The 21,270-nt window shown below is 47.1% G+C and overlaps 1 protein-coding gene across 1 annotated transcript in view; it reads left to right on the top strand.

Annotated features, from left to right (window-relative positions):
• The window catches only part of disp (RND transporter family member dispatched), a 108,302-nt gene that overhangs the window by 46,236 nt on the left and 40,796 nt on the right, over positions 1-21,270 (top strand). The window contains 1 exon segment of the mRNA XM_071658521.1: positions 17,323-17,418. Coding sequence (XP_071514622.1) covers positions 17,411-17,418 — 8 coding nt within the window. The 5' untranslated portion in view covers positions 17,323-17,410.

The raw sequence follows: 21,270 nt of genomic DNA, 5'->3' as shown, positions 1-21,270 counted from the left end.
CGGGTCTTAGTTGATGAATTTTGACAACTTCTCGAATAGGTCTTCGTCGGCATCTGAATAAAGGTGGTATGATAGCCAGTGGAGCCTCCAGTGTGGTGGAGGAGGCCCAGTGGAACCTCCAGTGTGGTGGAGGAGGCCCAGTGGAGCCTCCAGTGTGGTGGGGGAGGCCCAGTGGAGCCTCCAGTGTGGTGGAGGAGGCACAGTGGAGCCTCCAGTGTGGTGGAGGAGGCACAGTGTAGCCTCCAGTGTGGTGGAGGGGGCACAGTGGAGCCTCCAGTGTGGTGGAGGAGACACAGTGGAGCCTCCAGTGTGGTGGAGGAGGCACAGTGGAGCCTCCAGTGTGGTGGAGGAGGCACAGTGGAGCCTCCAGTGTGGTGGAGGAGGCACAGTGGAGCCTCCAGTGTGGTGGAGGAGGCACAGTGGAGCCTCCAGTGTGGCGGAGGAGGCACAGTGGAGCCTCCAGTGTGGTGGAGGAGGCACAGTGGAGCCTCCAGTGTGGTGGAGGAGGCACAGTGGAGCCTCCAGTGTGGTGGAGGAGGCACAGTGGAGCCTCCAGTGTGGTGGAGGAGACACAGTGGAGCCTCCAGTGTGGTGGAGGAGGCACAGTGGAGCCTCCAGTGTGGTGGAGGAGGCCCAGTCATCAGTGGCGTCAGGAGAGATGGCTGGACTGTTTTCAGTATGATAAACAGAGACATGTTCATGCCAGCCTCCTCAGCACGACGGTACGACACCTAGCCACGACGGTACGACCCCTGAGCACGACGGTACGACACCTAGCCACGACGGTACGACCCCTGAGCACGACGGTACACCTAGCCACGACGGTACGACCCCTGAGCACGACGGTACGACACCTAGCCACGACGGTATGACCCCTGAGCACGACGGTACACCTAGCCACGACGGTACGACCCCTGAGCACGACGGTACGACACCTAGCCACGACGGTATGACCCTTGGGAATTAAGAGATGACCTTTGACCTGACCCTTGGGCCTGCACCGGTGGTGTCCAACCGCGACCCGACCAGCAACATATACCGGTGGGGGAGGAGACAGTAGCCAGTGGGGAGGAGACAGTAGCCAGTGGGGAGGAGACAGTAGCCAGTGGGGAGGAGACAGTAGCCAGTGGGGTGGTGGGCTGTGGTGGGGTCGGGGGTGTGTGGTAGGGTGGAAGGCAACCCCCCCCCCCCCCCCCCCCCCCCACAGCGATTGGCTAAAGGACGGAAATCAATAGATGGTTGTTGTTGTTGTTGTTGTTTGTGGCTAGAGGCCCTAGCCCCGGGGATGGGGGGGGGGGGGGAGTAGCGTGAGGCCTTTAGAGAGATGGGGACACTGGGGGAGGAATACGGGAATGGAGCGTCGTAGGAATGGGAGGTAGGGGAGAGTGTCATAGGGTGATTAATAGGGAAGGAGGCTAGTGATGGTAGAAGAAAATAGGGAGCAGCCATAGGTGATGTACTGGCTAGTGAAAGGGGCTGTGGAAATGGGGGTTAGGGATGGAAAGGAGGGAATGGGGATTAGAGAGAAGGTGTGGGAAAGCAGTTAGGGTTAGAGAGGAAATGGGGAGATAGTAAGGATTAGAGGGTGCAATAGGGAGATGATAAAGGTTAGAGGGAGATAGAGGGAGATATTGAAGATTAGAAGAGAAATAGTGAGGATCAGAATAAGAAAATATGGAGATAACACAGATTAGAGAGAGAGAGAGAGAGAGAGAGAGAGAGAGAGAGAGAGAGAGAGAGAGAGAGAGAGAGGATATGTGGAGATTGAAGATTAGCAAGAGTAGATAATGAGAGTTAGAGAAGGGAGTTTGGAGATAACTAGGATTAACGAGAAAAAGAATTGGGTGATAATGGATATCAGAAAGAGAAATTGGGAGATAAAAGAGGACTTTTGAGGGAGTGTGCAGTTAAGATTGGAGTGAGGAGATGGGGATGAGAGAGAGGAAATTGGGAGATAATGAGGATTAGAGGGAGGATATGGGGAGGTAATGAGGATGAGAAGGAGATGATGGGAGATGATTATAAGGATTAGGCAAGTGGGTAGGAAACGATGGGGGAGCGGGGTGTAATTAGCCTTTACACCGCACTAGGAGGGGGTTCTGCACTCGTGGGGCCCCATCTCACAGTACTGGGAGGGGGTTCGCCATTTTTCCTGTAATTCGCTGCTGTGTTTATCTTTTCATGTCTTCGAACACGTTCCCTGCATCTATGTGTGTGTGTGTGTGTGTGTGTGTGTGTGTGTGTGTGTGTGTGTGTGTGTGTGCCATTAAAGGGACCGGTGTGGACTTGATTCCAGAAATAGGGTTGTGTTCGGCTCCCTGGCTGGAAGGTTCCAGAGACCAGACTACTGTGCCGGGTCTGGTGAGGAAAGCGATTACAACCAGACAACAACATTGCCTCTGTGACGCGAAGTCACTTTCCTGCACATTGATGGGAGCGCAACGGATACACCTGCTGGTGGCTCTCGCAAGGTTGATGAAGGTGTAGGGCTTGCTGTGGTTACTGAAGAATGATAATGAACAAAACTACCGAGACAGGCTTTTCACTTCACTTCAGAACTGTATGGTGATCTGGCTGCAGAATAAACTGAACAATGTACTGGAAAGAAATGTACAACCTTCTTACGATTCCCAGAGTTGTACGCACTGTCAAACACACAACACGTCCTCCTACCGTCCATCCCATGGTTTAAAAAGTGCACAGCTCCAGTGTGAGGATCCATTCAGACCACAAGAGTACACAGCTCCAGTGTGAGGATCCACTCAGACCACAAGAGTACACAGCTCCAGTGTGAGGATCCACTCAGACCACAGGAGTGTAGGTCTCCTGGACGTGTGTTCATGTGAGCGGTCTGGAAATAGCAGATGGTGAGGCTCGCACAGCTATATGTAGCAGTCTGTGCACGAGAGTCGCGCTTAATAAGTTTACTTTGCGTGACGTAAGACAAAGAAGTATGCTCACTTGTGAATGTCAGACATCTTGGACTTGGGAGCCCAGAAGAATGACATACCACAGAGGGTAAGGCGAGGTGCTCGGGTATGGTCGCTCCTCCTCCAACACCAGTCACCATTTTGAGTCATTTCGTCCTCGGCTGAAGATTAGCCACACTTGTGTTGCCCCATCTTCACTATATGGAGGGAGGAAACCTTCGCCCACTGTGCACCACCTGCACAATTGCCGTGTTAACCCTGCCACCTCTGATGACCCAATGCCAAGATTTTGGGAGTGTCAGGGGTCAAGTATGGCTCGTGCAATGCAGTAACGTTAGGAGAATTAGAAGCATTAGAGAAACATTAGACAATACGAATGTAAAAAGATAGGTTTTTGAAAGGAAGACAAAAATATATGATTTTTTTAGAAATGATTGTAAGATATCAGGCATCGCTTAAAAGAAGCCACAATATTGAATTCATTTTGAATCATTGTAAAGTTTTTATATACCTATTTCAATGCTAAAAACCACTAAATAAAAAGGTGGTTGTAGCGCTTTACGAGTTCCACAAAACCTAATGGAGTCTCTACATTTCTTCCGTTGTTCGTTTGAGTTATGGCCTCTGCTGTGTGTGTGTGTGTGTGTGTGTGTGTGTGTGTGTGTGTGTGTGTGTGTGTGTGTGTGCTTCTGTGCATGTGTCGCCGCCTGTGTTGCCTTCCGCCACACCTCACTGTGTGACTCCTGCGGTGCGAAGTAAGCAGGTGGGTAAGGTGGGAAGTAAGCAGGTGGGTAAGGTGGGAAGTAAGCAGGTGGGTAAGGTGGGAAGTAAGCAGGTGGGTAAGGTGGGAAGTAAGCAGGTGGGTAAGGTGGGAAGTAAGCAGGTGGGTAAGGTGGGAAGTAAGCAGGTGGGTAAGGTGGGAAGTAAGCAGGTGGGTAAGGTGGGAAGTAAGCAGGTGGGTAAGGTGGGAAGTAAGCAGGTGGGTAAGGTGGGAAGTAAGCAGGTGGGTAAGGTGGGAAGTAAGCAGGTGGGTAAGGTGGGAAGTAAGCAGGTGGGTAAGGTGGGAAGTAAGCAGGTGGGTAAGGTGGGAAGTAAGCAGGTGGGTAAGGTGGGAAGTAAGCAGGTGGGTAAGGTGGGAAGTAAGCAGGTGGGTAAGGTGGGAAGTAAGCAGGTGGGTAAGGTGGGAAGTAAGCAGGTGGGTAAGGTGGGAAGTAAGCAGGTGGGTAAGGTGGGAAGTAAGCAGGTGGGTAAGGTGGGAAGTAAGCAGGTGGGTAAGGTGGGAAGTAAGCAGGTGGGTAAGGTGGGAAGTAAGCAGGTGGGTAAGGTGGGAAGTAAGCAGGTGGGTAAGGTGGGAAGTAAGCAGGTGGGTAAGGTGGGAAGTAAGCAGGTGGGTAAGGTGGGAAGTAAGCAGGTGGGTAAGGTGGGAAGTAAGCAGGTGGGTAAGGTGGGAAGTAAGCAGGTGGGTAAGGTGGGAAGTAAGCAGGTGGGTAAGGTGGGAAGTAAGCAGGTGGGTAAGGTGGGAAGTAAGCAGGTGGGTAAGGTGGGAAGTAAGCAGGTGGGTAAGGTGGGAAGTAAGCAGGTGGGTAAGGTGGGAAGTAAGCAGGTGGGTAAGGTGGGAAGTAAGCAGGTGGGTAAGGTGGGAAGTAAGCAGGTGGGTAAGGTGGGAAGTAAGCAGGTGGGTAAGGTGGGAAGTAAGCAGGTGGGTAAGGTGGGAAGTAAGCAGGTGGGTAAGGTGGGAAGTAAGCAGGTGGGTAAGGTGGGAAGTAAGCAGGTGGGTAAGGTGGGAAGTAAGCAGGTGGGTAAGGTGGGAAGTAAGCAGGTGGGTAAGGTGGGAAGTAAGCAGGTGGGTAAGGTGGGAAGTAAGCAGGTGGGTAAGGTGGGAAGTAAGCAGGTGGGTAAGGTGGGAAGTAAGCAGGTGGGTAAGGTGGGAAGTAAGCAGGTGGGTAAGGTGGGAAGTAAGCAGGTGGGTAAGGTGGGAAGTAAGCAGGTGGGTAAGGTGGGAAGTAAGCAGGTGGGTAAGGTGGGAAGTAAGCAGGTGGGTAAGGTGGGAAGTAAGCAGGTGGGTAAGGTGGGAAGTAAGCAGGTGGGTAAGGTGGGAAGTAAGCAGGTGGGTAAGGTGGGAAGTAAGCAGGTGGGTAAGGTGGGAAGTAAGCAGGTGGGTAAGGTGGGAAGTAAGCAGGTGGGTAAGGTGGGAAGTAAGCAGGTGGGTAAGGTGGGAAGTAAGCAGGTGGGTAAGGTGGGAAGTAAGCAGGTGGGTAAGGTGGGAAGTAAGCAGGTGGGTAAGGTGGGAAGTAAGCAGGTGGGTAAGGTGGGAAGTAAGCAGGTGGGTAAGGTGGGAAGTAAGCAGGTGGGTAAGGTGGGAAGTAAGCAGGTGGGTAAGGTGGGAAGTAAGCAGGTGGGTAAGGTGGGAAGTAAGCAGGTGGGTAAGGTGGGAAGTAAGCAGGTGGGTAAGGTGGGAAGTAAGCAGGTGGGTAAGGTGGGAAGTAAGCAGGTGGGTAAGGTGGGAAGTAAGCAGGTGGGTAAGGTGGGAAGTAAGCAGGTGGGTAAGGTGGGAAGTAAGCAGGTGGGTAAGGTGGGAAGTAAGCAGGTGGGTAAGGTGGGAAGTAAGCAGGTGGGTAAGGTGGGAAGTAAGCAGGTGGGTAAGGTGGGAAGTAAGCAGGTGGGTAAGGTGGGAAGTAAGCAGGTGGGTAAGGTGGGAAGTAAGCAGGTGGGTAAGGTGGGAAGTAAGCAGGTGGGTAAGGTGGGAAGTAAGCAGGTGGGTAAGGTGGGAAGTAAGCAGGTGGGTAAGGTGGGAAGTAAGCAGGTGGGTAAGGTGGGAAGTAAGCAGGTGGACAAGCTGGGAAGTAAGCAGGTGGGTAAGGTGGGAAGTAAGCAGGTGGGTAAGGTGGGAAGTAAGCAGGTGGGTAAGGTGGGAAGTAAGCAGGTGGGTAAGGTGGGAAGTAAGCAGGTGGGTAAGGTGGGAAGTAAGCAGGTGGGTAAGGTGGGAAGTAAGCAGGTGGGTAAGGTGGGAAGTAAGCAGGTGGGTAAGGTGGGAAGTAAGCAGGTGGGTAAGGTGGGAAGTAAGCAGGTGGGTAAGGTGGGAAGTAAGCAGGTGGGTAAGGTGGGAAGTAAGCAGGTGGGTAAGGTGGGAAGTAAGCAGGTGGGTAAGGTGGGAAGTAAGCAGGTGGGTAAGGTGGGAAGTAAGCAGGTGGGTAAGGTGGGAAGTAAGCAGGTGGGTAAGGTGGGAAGTAAGCAGGTGGGTAAGGTGGGAAGTAAGCAGGTGGGTAAGGTGGGAAGTAAGCAGGTGGGTAAGGTGGGAAGTAAGCAGGTGGGTAAGGTGGGAAGTAAGCAGGTGGGTAAGGTGGGAAGTAAGCAGGTGGGTAAGGTGGGAAGTAAGCAGGTGGGTAAGGTGGGAAGTAAGCAGGTGGGTAAGGTGGGAAGTAAGCAGGTGGGTAAGGTGGGAAGTAAGCAGGTGGGTAAGGTGGGAAGTAAGCAGGTGGGTAAGGTGGGAAGTAAGCAGGTGGGTAAGGTGGGAAGTAAGCAGGTGGGTAAGGTGGGAAGTAAGCAGGTGGGTAAGGTGGGAAGTAAGCAGGTGGGTAAGGTGGGAAGTAAGCAGGTGGGTAAGGTGGGAAGTAAGCAGGTGGGTAAGGTGGGAAGTAAGCAGGTGGGTAAGGTGGGAAGTAAGCAGGTGGGTAAGGTGGGAAGTAAGCAGGTGGGTAAGGTGGGAAGTAAGCAGGTGGGTAAGGTGGGAAGTAAGCAGGTGGGTAAGGTGGGAAGTAAGCAGGTGGGTAAGGTGGGAAGTAAGCAGGTGGGTAAGGTGGGAAGTAAGCAGGTGGGTAAGGTGGGAAGTAAGCAGGTGGGTAAGGTGGGAAGTAAGCAGGTGGGTAAGGTGGGAAGTAAGCAGGTGGGTAAGGTGGGAAGTAAGCAGGTGGGTAAGGTGGGAAGTAAGCAGGTGGGTAAGGTGGGAAGTAAGCAGGTGGGTAAGGTGGGAAGTAAGCAGGTGGGTAAGGTGGGAAGTAAGCAGGTGGGTAAGGTGGGAAGTAAGCAGGTGGGTAAGGTGGGAAGTAAGCAGGTGGGTAAGGTGGGAAGTAAGCAGGTGGGTAAGGTGGGAAGTAAGCAGGTGGGTAAGGTGGGAAGTAAGCAGGTGGGTAAGGTGGGAAGTAAGCAGGTGGGTAAGGTGGGAAGTAAGCAGGTGGGTAAGGTGGGAAGTAAGCAGGTGGGTAAGGTGGGAAGTAAGCAGGTGGGTAAGGTGGGAAGTAAGCAGGTGGGTAAGGACCAGCCACTGTGGGTCCATCGTAATACATATTCTTATTTCCCCCTCCCCACCACCCCACGCCACGTTGGCGGCGCGTGTGAAGGCAGGAGTTCTCAGTGCTGGTGGACCAGGCTCTGTGGTCGTAATGCCCCTGCTGGGGTGGATGGGGTGTATGTCAGGTGTGTACATACACAGGTATGTCAGGTGTGTGAGAACCTCTGTCTTCAGGACACACGTGTCCCCTCCCCGGTGGTCACCTGAGGTCTCCCATGGGGCCTGTCTGTGTCGAACTGACATCCATATTATTTGACCCACACCACATCCTGTGTGTGTGTGTGTGTGTGTGTGTGTGTGTGTGTGTGTGTGTGTGTGTGTGTGTGTGTTGTGGAGGCCAGACGCAGCCCCAACTTGGGATGACCTCCCTCACCGCTCACTGGCTGCCTGTGGGGGTAGGGGGAGGTCAAAGGTCACGCCGCATCACGGAATAATTCAGCATTGTGGCGGCGGCTGCTGTGCAGGTGTATTGATCAGGTGCACCAGCAGGTGTTGATGTGATCATCACTTGCCTGCAGGTGTGTGTGTGTGGTGATCAACCCCAGATAGACCAGCAGGTGTGTGTGTGTGTGGTGATCACCCCCAGATAGACCAGCAAGTGGTCATTTGATCACTTCCGTTTCCCGCGTAGCGTGATAGCGCCAGAGGCGCACGAGTATTGGTTTTGTTCGCTTGCATCCACTCTCTGGCTCACATCCACTCTGTTTCGCATCCACTCTGGCTCATATCCACTCTCTGGCTCACATCCACTCTCTGGCTCACATCCACTCTGTTTCGCATCCACTCTGGCTCATATCCACTCTCTGGCTCACATCCACTCTGGCTCACAACCATTGTCTCACATCCACTCTCTAGCTCATATCGACTTTGTCTCACATCCACTATCTAGCTCACTTACTTTCCAGCTCACATACTCTCCACCTCACTTACTGTCTAGCTCACATACTCAGTGACTCATATCCTCGCTTTAGCTCACGTAATTCTATTTTGCCACGAAGTCCTTTCTCCACAACCTGGCCGCACAGGTCGCTCCTAGGTTTCCCCTCACCGCTTCAACTGCCCTGGCTCAGCCCATTACCAGCACGACCCTCCCCGTAGAACACATTGCTCTCATTCTATTCAATGTTCGCCTCACACCCTCCTGCATGTTCAGGTCCGGCACCTCAAAGTAAGGTTATTCAATTTAGCGGGGGTAGATACAGGCTGGTTAGAGTGAGAATTTGAACAAGCTGGAGGAAGGGAAGTGTTTTAGATACCTGGGAGTGGATGTGGCAGCGAATAAAACCATGGGAGCTGAAGCCAGGCATAGGGTGGGTGAGGGATGGCTAAGCTGGGGACATAGAGGCATACGTGGAGAGGAAGGCCAGTGTGTGTCAGGTCAAGATATGGGTTTGTTTCTTGGTATCGTAGTAAAATGTTTTTGAGGACAATATGTGGAGAGAAGAGGAGGGGTTCGTTGAAGAAGAAATGATAAGGTAAGACGGGGGTGTCGTAGTAAACGGGATATTCATGAGTGGGCTGAAGAACGTATGATAAATTGGTTTAGAAATATGGAGAGGATGAGCAAAGAGAGATTGACTAAAAAGGGAATACATGTTGGTAGTACAGGGAACAAGAAGAGGAAAACCGAGGAGGAGGTGGAACAACGGAGTAAAAGATGGCTCGAGTGATCGGGGCCTGGACATGCAGGAGAGTGTAAGGCGTGCACGGGATAGAACGAATTGGAGTGTTGTTGTATACAGGGGCTGACGGGTTGTCTGTGGGCTGAACCAGACTAAATTAAGCTGTCAGGGGAACCACTGGGAGGTTATCTGGGGCCTGATAGGAGGCTCTGGTTTCGATAACAGCTGAAGAGTCGGTGTGAATATTGCTGTCTTCATGTAATACGCAGGTGTACAGGTGTTTACTCACACTACCCAGTTCACCAACAGGTGTACAGGTGTTTACTACACCACCCAGTTTACCAGCAGGTGTACAGGTGTTTACTTACTCTACCCAGTTCACCAGCAGGTGTACAGGTGTTCAGCTAGCGTTTCAGTCACTTTCAGTGTGTCGCCTGACAGATCAGTAGGTAAGTATAGTGAGGCAGGGGGTAGTCCTGTTGGTAAGTAGGTAAATAAGCAGGTGGGTAAGGTGGGAAGTAAGCAGGTGGGTAAGGTGGGAAGTAAGCAGGTGGACAAGCTGGGAAGTAAGCAGGTGGACAAGCTGGGAAGTAAGCAGGTGGGTAAGCAGACAGATACAGAGATGGAGGAGGGGTGGAGTGCAGTATGTTTACACCGTTGTTATGGTGATGATCCTCTCTCTCTCTCTCTCTCTCTCTCTCTCTCTCTCTCTCTCTCCCCGCACATATACACCCACCCACACACGCACACATTGCATACCTCTGTGGTGTAGCTCTTAGCGTTGCTGACCATGAGTTAGCACGGGCCCTCATGGGTTCGAATCTTGGGCGATGCAAGTCAGCCCACACCCAACCCAGGTTTTCACCCTCCCCTCGGGGCTGGCCAGTGAAGAGGTACCTGGCTTAGGCTGGTGTGTGTGTGTGTGTGTGTGTGTGTGTGTGTGTGTGTGTGTGTGTGTGGTTACTGTTTGTGTGTTATGGGGAGAGTTTTGCACTCGTCTTCTCCCATCTCACAACCTTCTGTGTGTGTACCATCTCTTCTGTGTGTACACACACACACACACACACACACACACACACACACACACACACACACACACACACACACACACTGCCAAAGATCAAACATAGAGATTTACTGCGTCATTAAACTTGACATTGTCCTAATTCGCAAAGAAGCTTGGTGGGCATATTGTCGGCCACGTACACAGGAGGAGGGTCTGGGCCGGGCCCGGGTTGGGAGGGCCTTGACACACATCCCTGCCAGACGCTCCCGCCTCACCCAGACGCGGCCACCACTACCTCCTCACCATCAGACGGGAGGGTGGGTGTTGGAAGGCTGAGGAGAGAGGCACCTCCTTCTACGGGAGGGTGTTGGAAGGCTGGGGAGAGAGGCACCTCCTTCTACGGGAGGGTGTTGGAAGGCTGGGGAGAGAGGCACCTCCTTCTACGGGAGGGTGTTGGAAGGCTGGGGAGAGAGGCACCTCCTTCTACGGGAGGGTGTTGGAAGGCTGAGGAGAGAGGCACCTCCTTCGACGACGGGAGGGTGTTGGAAGGCTGGGGAGAGGCACCTCCTTCTACGGGAGGGTGTTGGAAGGCTGGGGAGAGGCACCTCCTTCTACGGGAGGGTGTTGGAAGGCTAGGGAGAGGCACCTCCTTCTACGGGAGGGTGTTGGAAGGCTGGGGAGAGAGGCACCTCCTTCTACGGGAGGGTGTTGGAAGGCTGAGGAGAGAGGCACCTCCTTCTACGGGAGGGTGTTGAAAGGCTGGGGAGAGGCACCTCTTTCGACGACGGGAGGGTGTTGGAAGGCTAGGGAGAGGCACCTCCATCTACAGGAGGGTGTTGGAAGGCTGGGGAGAGGCACCTCCTTCTACGGGAGGGAGTTGGGAGGCTGGGGAGAGGCACCTCCTTCTACGGGAGGGAGTTGGGAGGCTGGGGAGAGGCACCTCCTTCTATGGGAGGGAGTTGGGAGGCTGGGGAGAGGCACCTCCTTCTACGGAAGGGTTGTTGGGAGGCTGGGGAGAGGCACCTCCTTCTACGGGAGGGAGTTAGGAGGCTGGGGAGAGGCACTTCCTTCTACGGAAGGGTTGTTGGGAGGCTGGGGAGAGGTACATCCGTCGACGGGTGTTGGGGAGGGCGACAGACGCGACACAAAGGCGCCGCGGGTTCGTATGTTGGCGTACATGGTGACGACCAGTGTAAGTGGGTCGTGGGCCCAGGGCAGGCGTAGGTATGATGGGTCGTGGGCCCAGGGCAGCTTTAGGTATGGTGGGTGGTGGGCCCAGGGCAACTGTTGGTATGGTGGGTGAAAAAGATGGTTCATATATCACCCTCAGAAGTTACCCGTGTGTTCAGTTATTACAGTCGTATTGAGATATTTTTCCATTAATACTGTGATAAAGAACTGATCTGTATTTTGATCGAGGTGTATTGATTATAACTTATATAGGGCATTAGGTATTTTGCCCAGGCTTCTCAATTTTATCTTTAAGAAGAATATAAAACGAAATGAAGTGGTATTCCAATAACTTTAATGGCAAACGTCTGTTACTTTCCTGTTGCCGTGTGATTTGTATTTTTTTTAAAGAGATTTTTCCTTTTCCTGTATAGGTGAGGTTTCATACACTACTTCAATGGTAGTTTTTAGTACTGGGAAATTTGCGGTAGAGTTTCTAGGAAATTAATTACCTGTTCAGACAGTATTTAACGCAGTACAACCTCATTTTGACGAGTTAGCAAGCATAGTGCAACTGCAAGTTATGGCTTTAAATATTATTTTTCAACAGACATTGGATTTCTATGCCGTTGATTATGGAGACTGAAATGAATTTGAATTTAAAAGATTTTTCTATTTAAGAAATTTTGGTGTTTCCGTTTTCTGTTACAGTTTGTCAAGTTTGATTAAGTAAGCGACGTGAGATGTAAACACACCGACCAGTTCCATATAAAGAAGGCAGCTGGTCAAGGTTTTCCTTAGTTGATAGGCTATTATGTTTCGTCTTGGAGTCGTGTTTGATTAATATTCAAGTAACCTGCAGTTAAACGCTTGTTTGATGATGTTTTTTTAATGTTTCTTCTTTATAGGAGGTTACTTAATGACCGGAGCGTCTAACTTCAGAAGCTGAGACTACCGTTAATTGCATCCATGTTTCTGTGTTGCTTCCCAATCGAAATTTCAATTTCGTGTTATATATATATATATATATATATATATATATATATATATATATATATATATAGAGAGAGAGAGAGAGAGAGAGAGAGAGAGAGAGAGCTCCTCGTTTGGTTCCTTCCCATGTTCCTCTCTTTTACAACGTAATTATACAGAGAGATTGGGGGCTCGGGTGTCCTGGATGTTGAACATCTTGTGCTGTGACTCTTACACAACGTATTCTGTGGCTTTTGAACATCTGTTGCTTTGGCTTTTAACGTCAGGTGCTGTGGCTCTTGAACATCAGTTGTTATGGCTTTTGAACATCTCTTGCTGTGGGTCTTGAACATGAACATCAGGTGTTGTGGGTCTTGAACATGTGATGCTGTGAGTCTTGAACTGATGTTATGAGCCTTGAACACCCAGACACACCAGCTGGGGTCTTGGCCCGAGGCACATGAACGGGTTGTGAGCCCCTCAAAGAGGCAACTGGACTTTAAAAACAAAAATAATGCACCTTAGGCCTTGAGCCCCTGACAAAGCAACTGGTACCTTGAACCCCTGACAGTCAATGTGGCGTAGAACCCGCAGACAGTGTCACTATGGCCTTGAACCCTCATTATGTAACCCATGCCTTGAAGCCCAGACAAAGCAGTGGGTCTTGAACCTCCAAAGCATATGGAGCGTTGAGCACCAGACACCAAGCAGGACCTGACCTTGGCCTCCCGAATAGAGCAGTTAGGGCCTTGAACCCGTGAGCAAAGCAACTAGGGCCTTGACTCCCCATGCAAATCAGAAGGGGGCTTAAACTCCGGCCAGCTAGCCGGGGCCTTGAACTACCCAGGCAAAGCGACTGGGGCCTTGAGCCCCCACACGAAGTAATTGGGCTTTTGAAATCCTTTAGACAAAACAACTGGAACCTTGAACATCCAAAGTAGCTAGCACGTTGAACCCTTAGACAAAGCAAGTTGGGTTCTGAGCTCCTTTGTCAAGGCAATTGGGGCTTGAATTCCTCAGACAAAGCAACTGGGAGCCTGAACTCCCCCAGATAAAGCATCTGGGAGCCTGAACTCCCTCAGATAAAGCATCTGGGAGCCTGAACTCCCCAGATAAAGCAACTGAGAGACTGAACTCCTCATATAAAGCAACTGGGAGCTTGAACTCCCCAGATAAAGCAGCTCGGAGCCTGAACTCCCCAGATAAAGCACTGGGAGCCTGAACTCCCCAGATAAAGCAACTGAGAGCCTGAACTCCCCATATAAAGCAACTGGGAGCCTGAACTCCCCAGATAAAGCAACTGAGAGCCTGAACTCCCCATATAAAGCAACTGGGAGCCTGAACTCCCCAGATAAAGCAACTGAGAGCCTGAACTCCCCAGATAAAGCAACTGGGAGCCTGAATTTCCCAGATAAAGCAACTGGGAGCCTGAACTCCTCAGATAAAGCAGCTGGGAGCCTGAATTTCCCAGATAAAGCAACTGGGAGCCTGAACTCCCCAGATAAAGCAGCTGGGAGGCTGAACTCCCCAGATAAAGCAACTGGGAGCCTGAACTCCCAGCTTCAGCAAAAAGTATCTGTGTGAGCAGGGGAGGGCGAGGAAGGTGTGCGCCGAGTGCGGCCCCTCGCATTGATCCACAGTCTGTCCCATGCCCTCACTCTACTGCTGATGGTGATGCTGCTGGTGCTGGTGGTAGTGATGTTGTGGGTGATGGTTATGCTGTTAATGGTGTTGGTGATGCTTCTGCTATTGCTGTTAGTGATGGTGGTGGTTGATGTTACTAGTGATGCTGTTGGTGGTTGTGATGCTGCTGTAGGTGGTAGAAGTGCTGGTGATGGTTATGATGCAGGTCATGTTGCTACTTCTGCTGTTGTTGGCAATAGTGGTGCTGATCATGATGCTGCTTCTGCTGCTGTTGGCATTGGTGGTGCTCATCATGATGCTGCTTCTGCTGCTGTTGGCAATAGTGGTGCTGATCATGATGCTGCTTCTGCTGCTGTTGGCAGTAGTGATGCTGATCATGATGCTGCTTCTGCTGCTGTTGGCAGTAGTGATGCTAATCATGATGCTGCTTCTGCTGCTGTTGGCAATATTGGTGCTGATAATGCTGCTGCTTCTGCTGCTGTTGGTGGTAATGGCGCTGGTCATGTTGCTGCTGTTGAGGTAGTGGTGCTGTTTCATATTGCTGCTGTCGCTGTTGGTGGTAATGGTGATAGTGATGATACTGGTCACCAGCTAATGGACTTGGCTCTTGATTGGGATGCCATTGGTGATGCTGCTCCCTCATGGACAGCTTTTGGCCTCTTCTTTTATGACTATAAATCACCAAACCATAGTCTTTCGTAGCAGCAGACCTTCTCACTTCAGTCATTATGTTACAGGGCTTGAAGTTACATTCTTGTATACTTCAGTACTACACACACATATGCAAGTCCTTTTTTCAGCATTAACTTACCTTACAATAATTTTAAGAGGTCATCTTCACCTGTCTCCACTTGATCTAGACTGGAACTAGGCTATCTCATTACACATTGTATCATTAAGCTGTATGTGGCCACACCTTGCAGTGCTACATAGCCATTGCAGCCTGCCTAACCTATATGAGAACGCTGAAGGAATATGGTCAGCTACAACTTGAGTGTATCCACTGGTTGGCTTATTACATTTCTTATGCCAGCTGACTTGCCCTGTATAATTGTAATTTTATCATATTGAAATGTGCATGTGGTGCCCTTGCTTTGCACTGGAGTTATTATGCACAGTATGGCATGTTTCATTTCAGCATGTGAAGATTATTTACCAGGCCTTTTTTGTGTTTGCTTTACATTTAACTTTTCATGTGTATGTTTCAGTGAACATAGTGTGATTAATGGTGATTCTGGATAATTCTGTTTCTTGAATGACTGTAAATGTTATTACTTTTTCTCTGCACAATTTTTGATCCTGAGTTTTGCCAATCTCACAGGTTGACACTACTGACAATGTTATTCAGGTCAAGAAAGGACAAGTATCGTGTAAAGTATCATCATTTTTTCCATCTCATGTCATAAGCATTCAATGGACTCAGCTTAACTTTGAAAACAGTTATAGTTGGATTGTGCTTTCCAAAATTTATGTTCATGAGCCTTATCCCTGAATTAGTGAAGGAAGAATTCTACCTCAGTATTCCCTGCTTGTCATAGAAGGTGACTAAAGGGGGAGGAGTGGTGTGCTAGAAACTCTTCCCTTCTTGTATTTCAACTTCTAAATGAGGAAATGGAAGAAAGAGCCAGGCAGGGAGTGCTCGTCCTTCTCGAAGGCTTAGACTAGGTTGTCAAAATGTGTGTGGATGTAACCAAGATCAGAAGAGAGGAGAGATAGGTAGTATGTTTGAGGAAAGGAACCTGGATGTTCTGGTTCTGAGTGAAACAAAGCTCAAGGGTAAAAGAGAAGAATGGTTTGGTTTGGAAATGTCTTAGGAGTAATGTCAGGGTTGGTGAAAGGACAAGAACTAAGGAAGGAGTAGCACTCTTTCTAAAGTAGGAGTTGTGGGAGTGTATGATAGAATGGAGGAAGTAAATTCTAGATTGATGTTGGTAAAACTGAAAGTGGATGATGAGAGATGGGTGATAATTGGTCCTTATGCACCTAGCCAGAAGCAAGATCATGAGAGGCAATTGTTTTGGGAACAGTGAGTTAGTGTGTCAGCAGTTTTGATGTTTAAGACTGGGTATTAGTGATGTCTGATTTAAATGTGAAGGTATTTAGATTTAAATGTGGGGTATTTAGTATTATGAAGGAAAATGGTGAAGAGCTTGTTGAGTTTATCATGAAAAAAGACTGGATATTGGAAATACCTGGTTTAAAAAGAGGGATATACACAAGTATACATATGGAAGTAGGAGAGATGGTCAGTGGGCATTATCTGATTACATATTAATTGATAGGCATGCAAAAGAGAGACAGTTAGATGTAAATGTGCTGAGAAGGGCATCTTGTGGGATGTATGATCACTACCTTGTGGAGGTGAGGGTGAGGATTTTTAGTGGTTTTTGAAAAAGAGGAAACAGTGTTGGGGAGAAGAGTGTGGTGAGTAAGTGAGCTTTGAAAGGAGACTTGTGTGAAGAAATACCAGCAGAGAGTTATGAAAACTATCAGTTGAGAAAAAATTGCAAATGATTTAGAGGATCATAATTCACAGCATGGTTTATGGTGCATTTGTTTGTCTGACATATCAAGTAATTAAGATGTATGATGAAAAGAAAACGGGTGATGTCATTTGATTAGATTTTCAAACAGCAATGGATAAATTCCCTCATTTGAGACTATTAGTAAATGTGACATACTGTTACTGGGAGTGTTGTACTTTGTTGGCTAGAAAATTAAATGACTGGTTGTAAAGAAGAGTTGTGATTGATTGGCATTTTGTGGAGAGTTGTAGGAACAACATGGGGAAAATGGTGAAAAGTGGTTTAAGATAGTTGTAAGAAAAGAACAATAGGTAGGTAGGGTTAGGATGTGAGAAGTACATGGGGAAATTTGGGGAATCTGGTAAGGGAAGGTGCAGTAACCAGCAAGGATGAATTATGGGAACCCAGACAGGAAAAGATTTGAGAACTACGTAGGAGAAGGTGTGGAAATCAGATGGGGAAAGATGCAAGAACCACCTAAGGAAAGGTTTAGGAACTAAGAAGAGCAAGGTATGGGAACTCAATAGGAAAAGGCATAAAATATAGGTAGTTAGAGGTGCAGGAACAAGTTAGTGATGTTTGCAGGAATCACAGGGAAAAGTACAAGAATTTCATAGGGAAAAGCTCTAGAAGTATTCTGTTAGAAAGATGGGAGATTACAGATATCACTCGGGAAATAATATGGAAATCATGCAGAGAAAGGTACAAGTACTAGGTATGGAAAAGTGCTGCAAAAAGGAATCATGTAGAAAAGGTGAGTGGATTAGATAGAATTTTGGGGATTGAGTAGGTAAATTGTGGGAACTGGGTAGAAAATGTAGGGAGAAATATATGGAACCCTTAATTTGCTGTGTATAACAAAAAGCACAAATATCTTTTGAGAAGTTCACAGCAATGAACTTTTCAAAACTTTATCAAATGGGCTTTTTGTATAGGTTTTATATAAACTGTTCTCAAAAAATATTCATATGTGTGGGTGGGTTGGGCCATTCTTTCGTCTGTTTCCTTGCACTACCTCGCTAGTGCGGGAGACAGACAAAGTATAATAAATGTAATAAATATACTGTGTATCTATCATGTTACTCTGTCATAAGTTCAAAAGTAAAGAGATTTGTAGGCACTTAAGCTTTTGTCTAGTTTTCTTCTAACTTCTCTTGTATTTCAGGAGCAGTGTGAGGCGTGTGTTGTGGGAGCAGTAAAACGGGATTGTGGGCCATCATGCAAGCTACCATCACTCAACACTTCCTCCCAACATGATCTGGTTAGAATTCATGTACTGAGCCTTTTGTTTCCTTTTTCCTTGCCTTCATTGTGTGATAGCATTTTTTTGCTTGATGAAAAGAAGAGTCTGGAGATGGCATGCCCATTAATTTTTTCTGTTTCTGATTTTTTTCCCATGAGGAATAAATGAAAAATGGCCTCATTTGTGCACATCTGCTCTCTAATTGTCATGTATAATGTTTTTTATTGAACTCACTGCATGCCATCCACTGCTTGGTATAATGCAGTATACATAAAAGCTAGAGAAATGGATGTGTACATATGAGGCTGTTGTTCATGTGTTCCTGATAATACCTTGCTAAGGCAGAAAAAGGAATTAGGGAAAAAATCAGTGTTCACGTCATTTCATGATAATCAGCACATTTTTTGAATAACCAATTTCATGACAAGACTGTATTTAGTGTACTATTTGTTGCTGTGATACAGTTTCCATGTTGAAATCATTTGTGAATCACTCGCAAGATTTGCATGCACTCTATGGCTAAAACAAGCTGCAAGCTGGGTTTCATCAATGATGGATCTTTTGATGACCTTTTAGAATATTTATTTGATGTCTTGGATGACATTCACTTACCTGTTTCAAAGTCTGTTTTCATTGAACTGATAAAATTGTGTATAAAAGACTGTGTATTTCAATTCATTGGAGATCATTATGCTCAAAAATTTGGCATGGCAATGGGTGACCCTCTTTCACCTGTACCAAATAATCTTTATATGGAATTTTTTGAAACAAAATTACTAAAGGATATCATACCTTCTAATGCAATTTGGTTTAGGTATGTAGATGATGTTCTTTGTGTTTGGCCGACAAATGAAAATTTGCAAATATTTCTCCCCTTACCTAACAATTTATTACCTTCCATCAAATTTACTGTAGAAAATGAAAATAATGGTATGTTACCATTTTTAGATTGCATGATCCATAGGCAAGGGTACAAGTTTAATTTTAACATATACAGAAAACCTAGCAAAGTATGCTCATATATCCATTATTACTCATCTCAACATGATAGAGTTAAATTGTCATCATTTCAATCTATGTTCCTTAGGGCATTACATATTTGCAGTCCAGAGTTTATTGATGGTGAGTTTGAGAAGATATATTCTATTGGATCTAAGTTAAATTACCCTAGATGTTTTATTGATAAGTCCCTCAAGTTAGCAAAGAAATCATTTTATAGAGTTGAGCCCAAACCTCCCATTGACACCAAGAATCTTTTAGTTCTCCCTTTTGATAATAATTTTACTTTATTTCCCATGTTGCTTAAATCCTTTAATGTAAATGTTGCCTTTAGCAACAATAATATTATAAAGAATATCTTAATCAGGAATTCACCAGAAAATTCTCCTGGATGCATCTATAAAGTGCAATGTGGAAAATTGTGATAGATTTTATGTTGGGCAGATTGGTAAGGATCTTTGTGTTAGACTTGAGCAACATAGATATAGTATAAGAATGGGACAAGAAACAAATGCCTTGTTTAATCACGTTTAAAACTATGATTAGCAAAGAAATCATTTTATAGAGTTGAGCCCAAACCTCCCATTGACACCAAGAATCTTTTAGTTCTCCCTTTTGATAATAATTTTACTTTATTTCCCATGTTGCTTAAATCCTTTAATGTAAATGTTGCCTTTAGCAACAATAATATTATAAAGAACATCTTAATCAGGAATTCACCAGAAAATTCTCCTGGATGCATCTATAAAGTGCAATGTGGAAAATTGTGATAGATTTTATGTTGGGCAGATTGGTAAGGATCTTTGTGTTAGACTTGAGCAACATAGATATAGTATAAGAATGGGACAAGAAACAAATGCCTTGTTTAATCACGTTTAAAACTATGATCATTGTATTGACTGGAGTAATGCCATCTCAGTTATTAACTCTTTAACTCTATTACCGCGAGAAATATCATTGAATCTTCTATTATTAAATACGCAAAGAATTTTAGTCTTAATATTAGTGATGGTCTGTACAGATTTGATAACTTTATTGTTGATAAGATTTGTAAAATGATAAGTTTATGAACGCTCGTATGTGTTGGACAATCGCATGTTTACCAAATGGCGTCCTAGCTTCATCTCTTCGATGTATATCAACCGACTGTTATATTTCTCTCTTGTGTCTCCCCTGATGATGTGATTATTACATGAAAGTGCACTTGGGAACTTTTCGTGTTTCATTTTCCCCGTGGACTCATAAGAATATCTTGATCATGCGCAAAATTGTGATCCTTTCCAATATATATCTTTCTTTCAAACTATTCGCCATTTCCCGCGTCAGCAAGGTAGCATTAAGAACAGAGGACTGGGCCTCTGAGGGAATATCCTGACCTGGCCCCCTTCTCTGTTCCTTCTTTTGGAAAATTAAAAAAAAACAAGAGGGGAGGATTTCCAGCCCTCCGCTCCCTCCCCTTTTAGTCGGGGAGGGAGCAGGGGGCTGGAAATCCTCCCCTCTTGTTTTTTTTAATTTTCCAAAAGAAGGAACAGAGAAGGGGGCCAGGTGAGGATATTCCCTCAAAGGTTCAGTCCTCTGTTCTAAACGCTACCTTGCTAATTAACTCTATTAATTAACTCTAGTTTGAAAGAGAAAGAAAGAATATATATATATATATATATATATATATATATATATATATATATATATATATATATATATATATATTCTTTCTTTCATACTATTCGCCATTTCCCGCGTCAGCGAGGTAGCGTTAAGAACAGAGGACTGGGCCTCTGAGGAAACATCCTCATCCAGCCCCCTTCTCTGTTCCTACCTTTGGGAAAAAAAAAAAAAAAGAGAGGGGAGGATTTCCAGCCCCCCACTCCCTTCCCTTTTAGTCGCCTTCTACGACACGAAGGGAATACGTGGGAAGTATTCTTTCTCCCCTATCCCCAGGGAATATATATTTTTTTTTTTCTTTTTTTTTTTTGCTTTGTCGCTGTCTCCCGCGTTTGCGAGGTAGCGCAAGGAAACAGACGAAAGAAATGGCCCAACCCACCCCCATACACATGTATATACATACGTCCACACATGCAAATATACATACCTACACAGCTTTCCATGGTTTACCCCAGACGCTTCACATGCCCCGATTCAATCCACTGACAGCACGTCAACCCCGGTATACCACATCGCTCCAATTCACTCTATTCCTTGCCCTCCTTTCACCCTCCTGCATGTTCAGGCCCCGATCACACAAAATCTTTTTCACTCCATCTTTCCACCTCCAATTTGGTCTCCCACTTCTCCTTGTTCCCTCCACCTCCGACACATATATCCTCTTGGTCAATCTTTCCTCACTCATTCTCTCCATGTGTCCAAACCATTTTAAAACACCCTCTTCTGCTCTCTCAACCACGCTCTTTTTATTTCCACACATCTCTCTTACCCTTACGTTACTTACTCGATCAAACCACCTCACACCACACATTGTCCTCAAACATCTCATTTCCAGCACATCCATCCTCCTGCGCACAACTCTATCCATAGTCCACGCCTCGCAACCATGCAACATTGTTGGAACCACTATTCCTTCAAACATACCCATTTTTGCTTTCCGAGATAATGTTCTCGACTTCCACACATTCTTCAAGGCTCCCAGAATTTTCGCCCCCTCCCCCACCCTATGATCCACTTCCGCTTCCATGGTTCCATCCGCTGCCAGATCCCTGGGGATAGGGGAGAAAGAATACTACCCACGTATTCCCTGCGTGTCGTAGAAGGCGACTAAAAGGAAGGGAGCGGGGGGCTGGAAATCCTCCCCTCTCAATTTTTTTTTTTTTTTTCCAAAAGAAGGAACAGAGAAGGGGGCCAGGTGAGGATATTCCC

Source organism: Panulirus ornatus, chromosome 66, assembly GCF_036320965.1.
Source record: "Panulirus ornatus isolate Po-2019 chromosome 66, ASM3632096v1, whole genome shotgun sequence".
Lineage (NCBI taxonomy): Eukaryota > Metazoa > Arthropoda > Malacostraca > Decapoda > Palinuridae > Panulirus > Panulirus ornatus.
The sequence above is the reverse complement of the archived record's forward strand: the minus strand, read 5'-3'. Positions and strand labels throughout refer to the sequence as shown.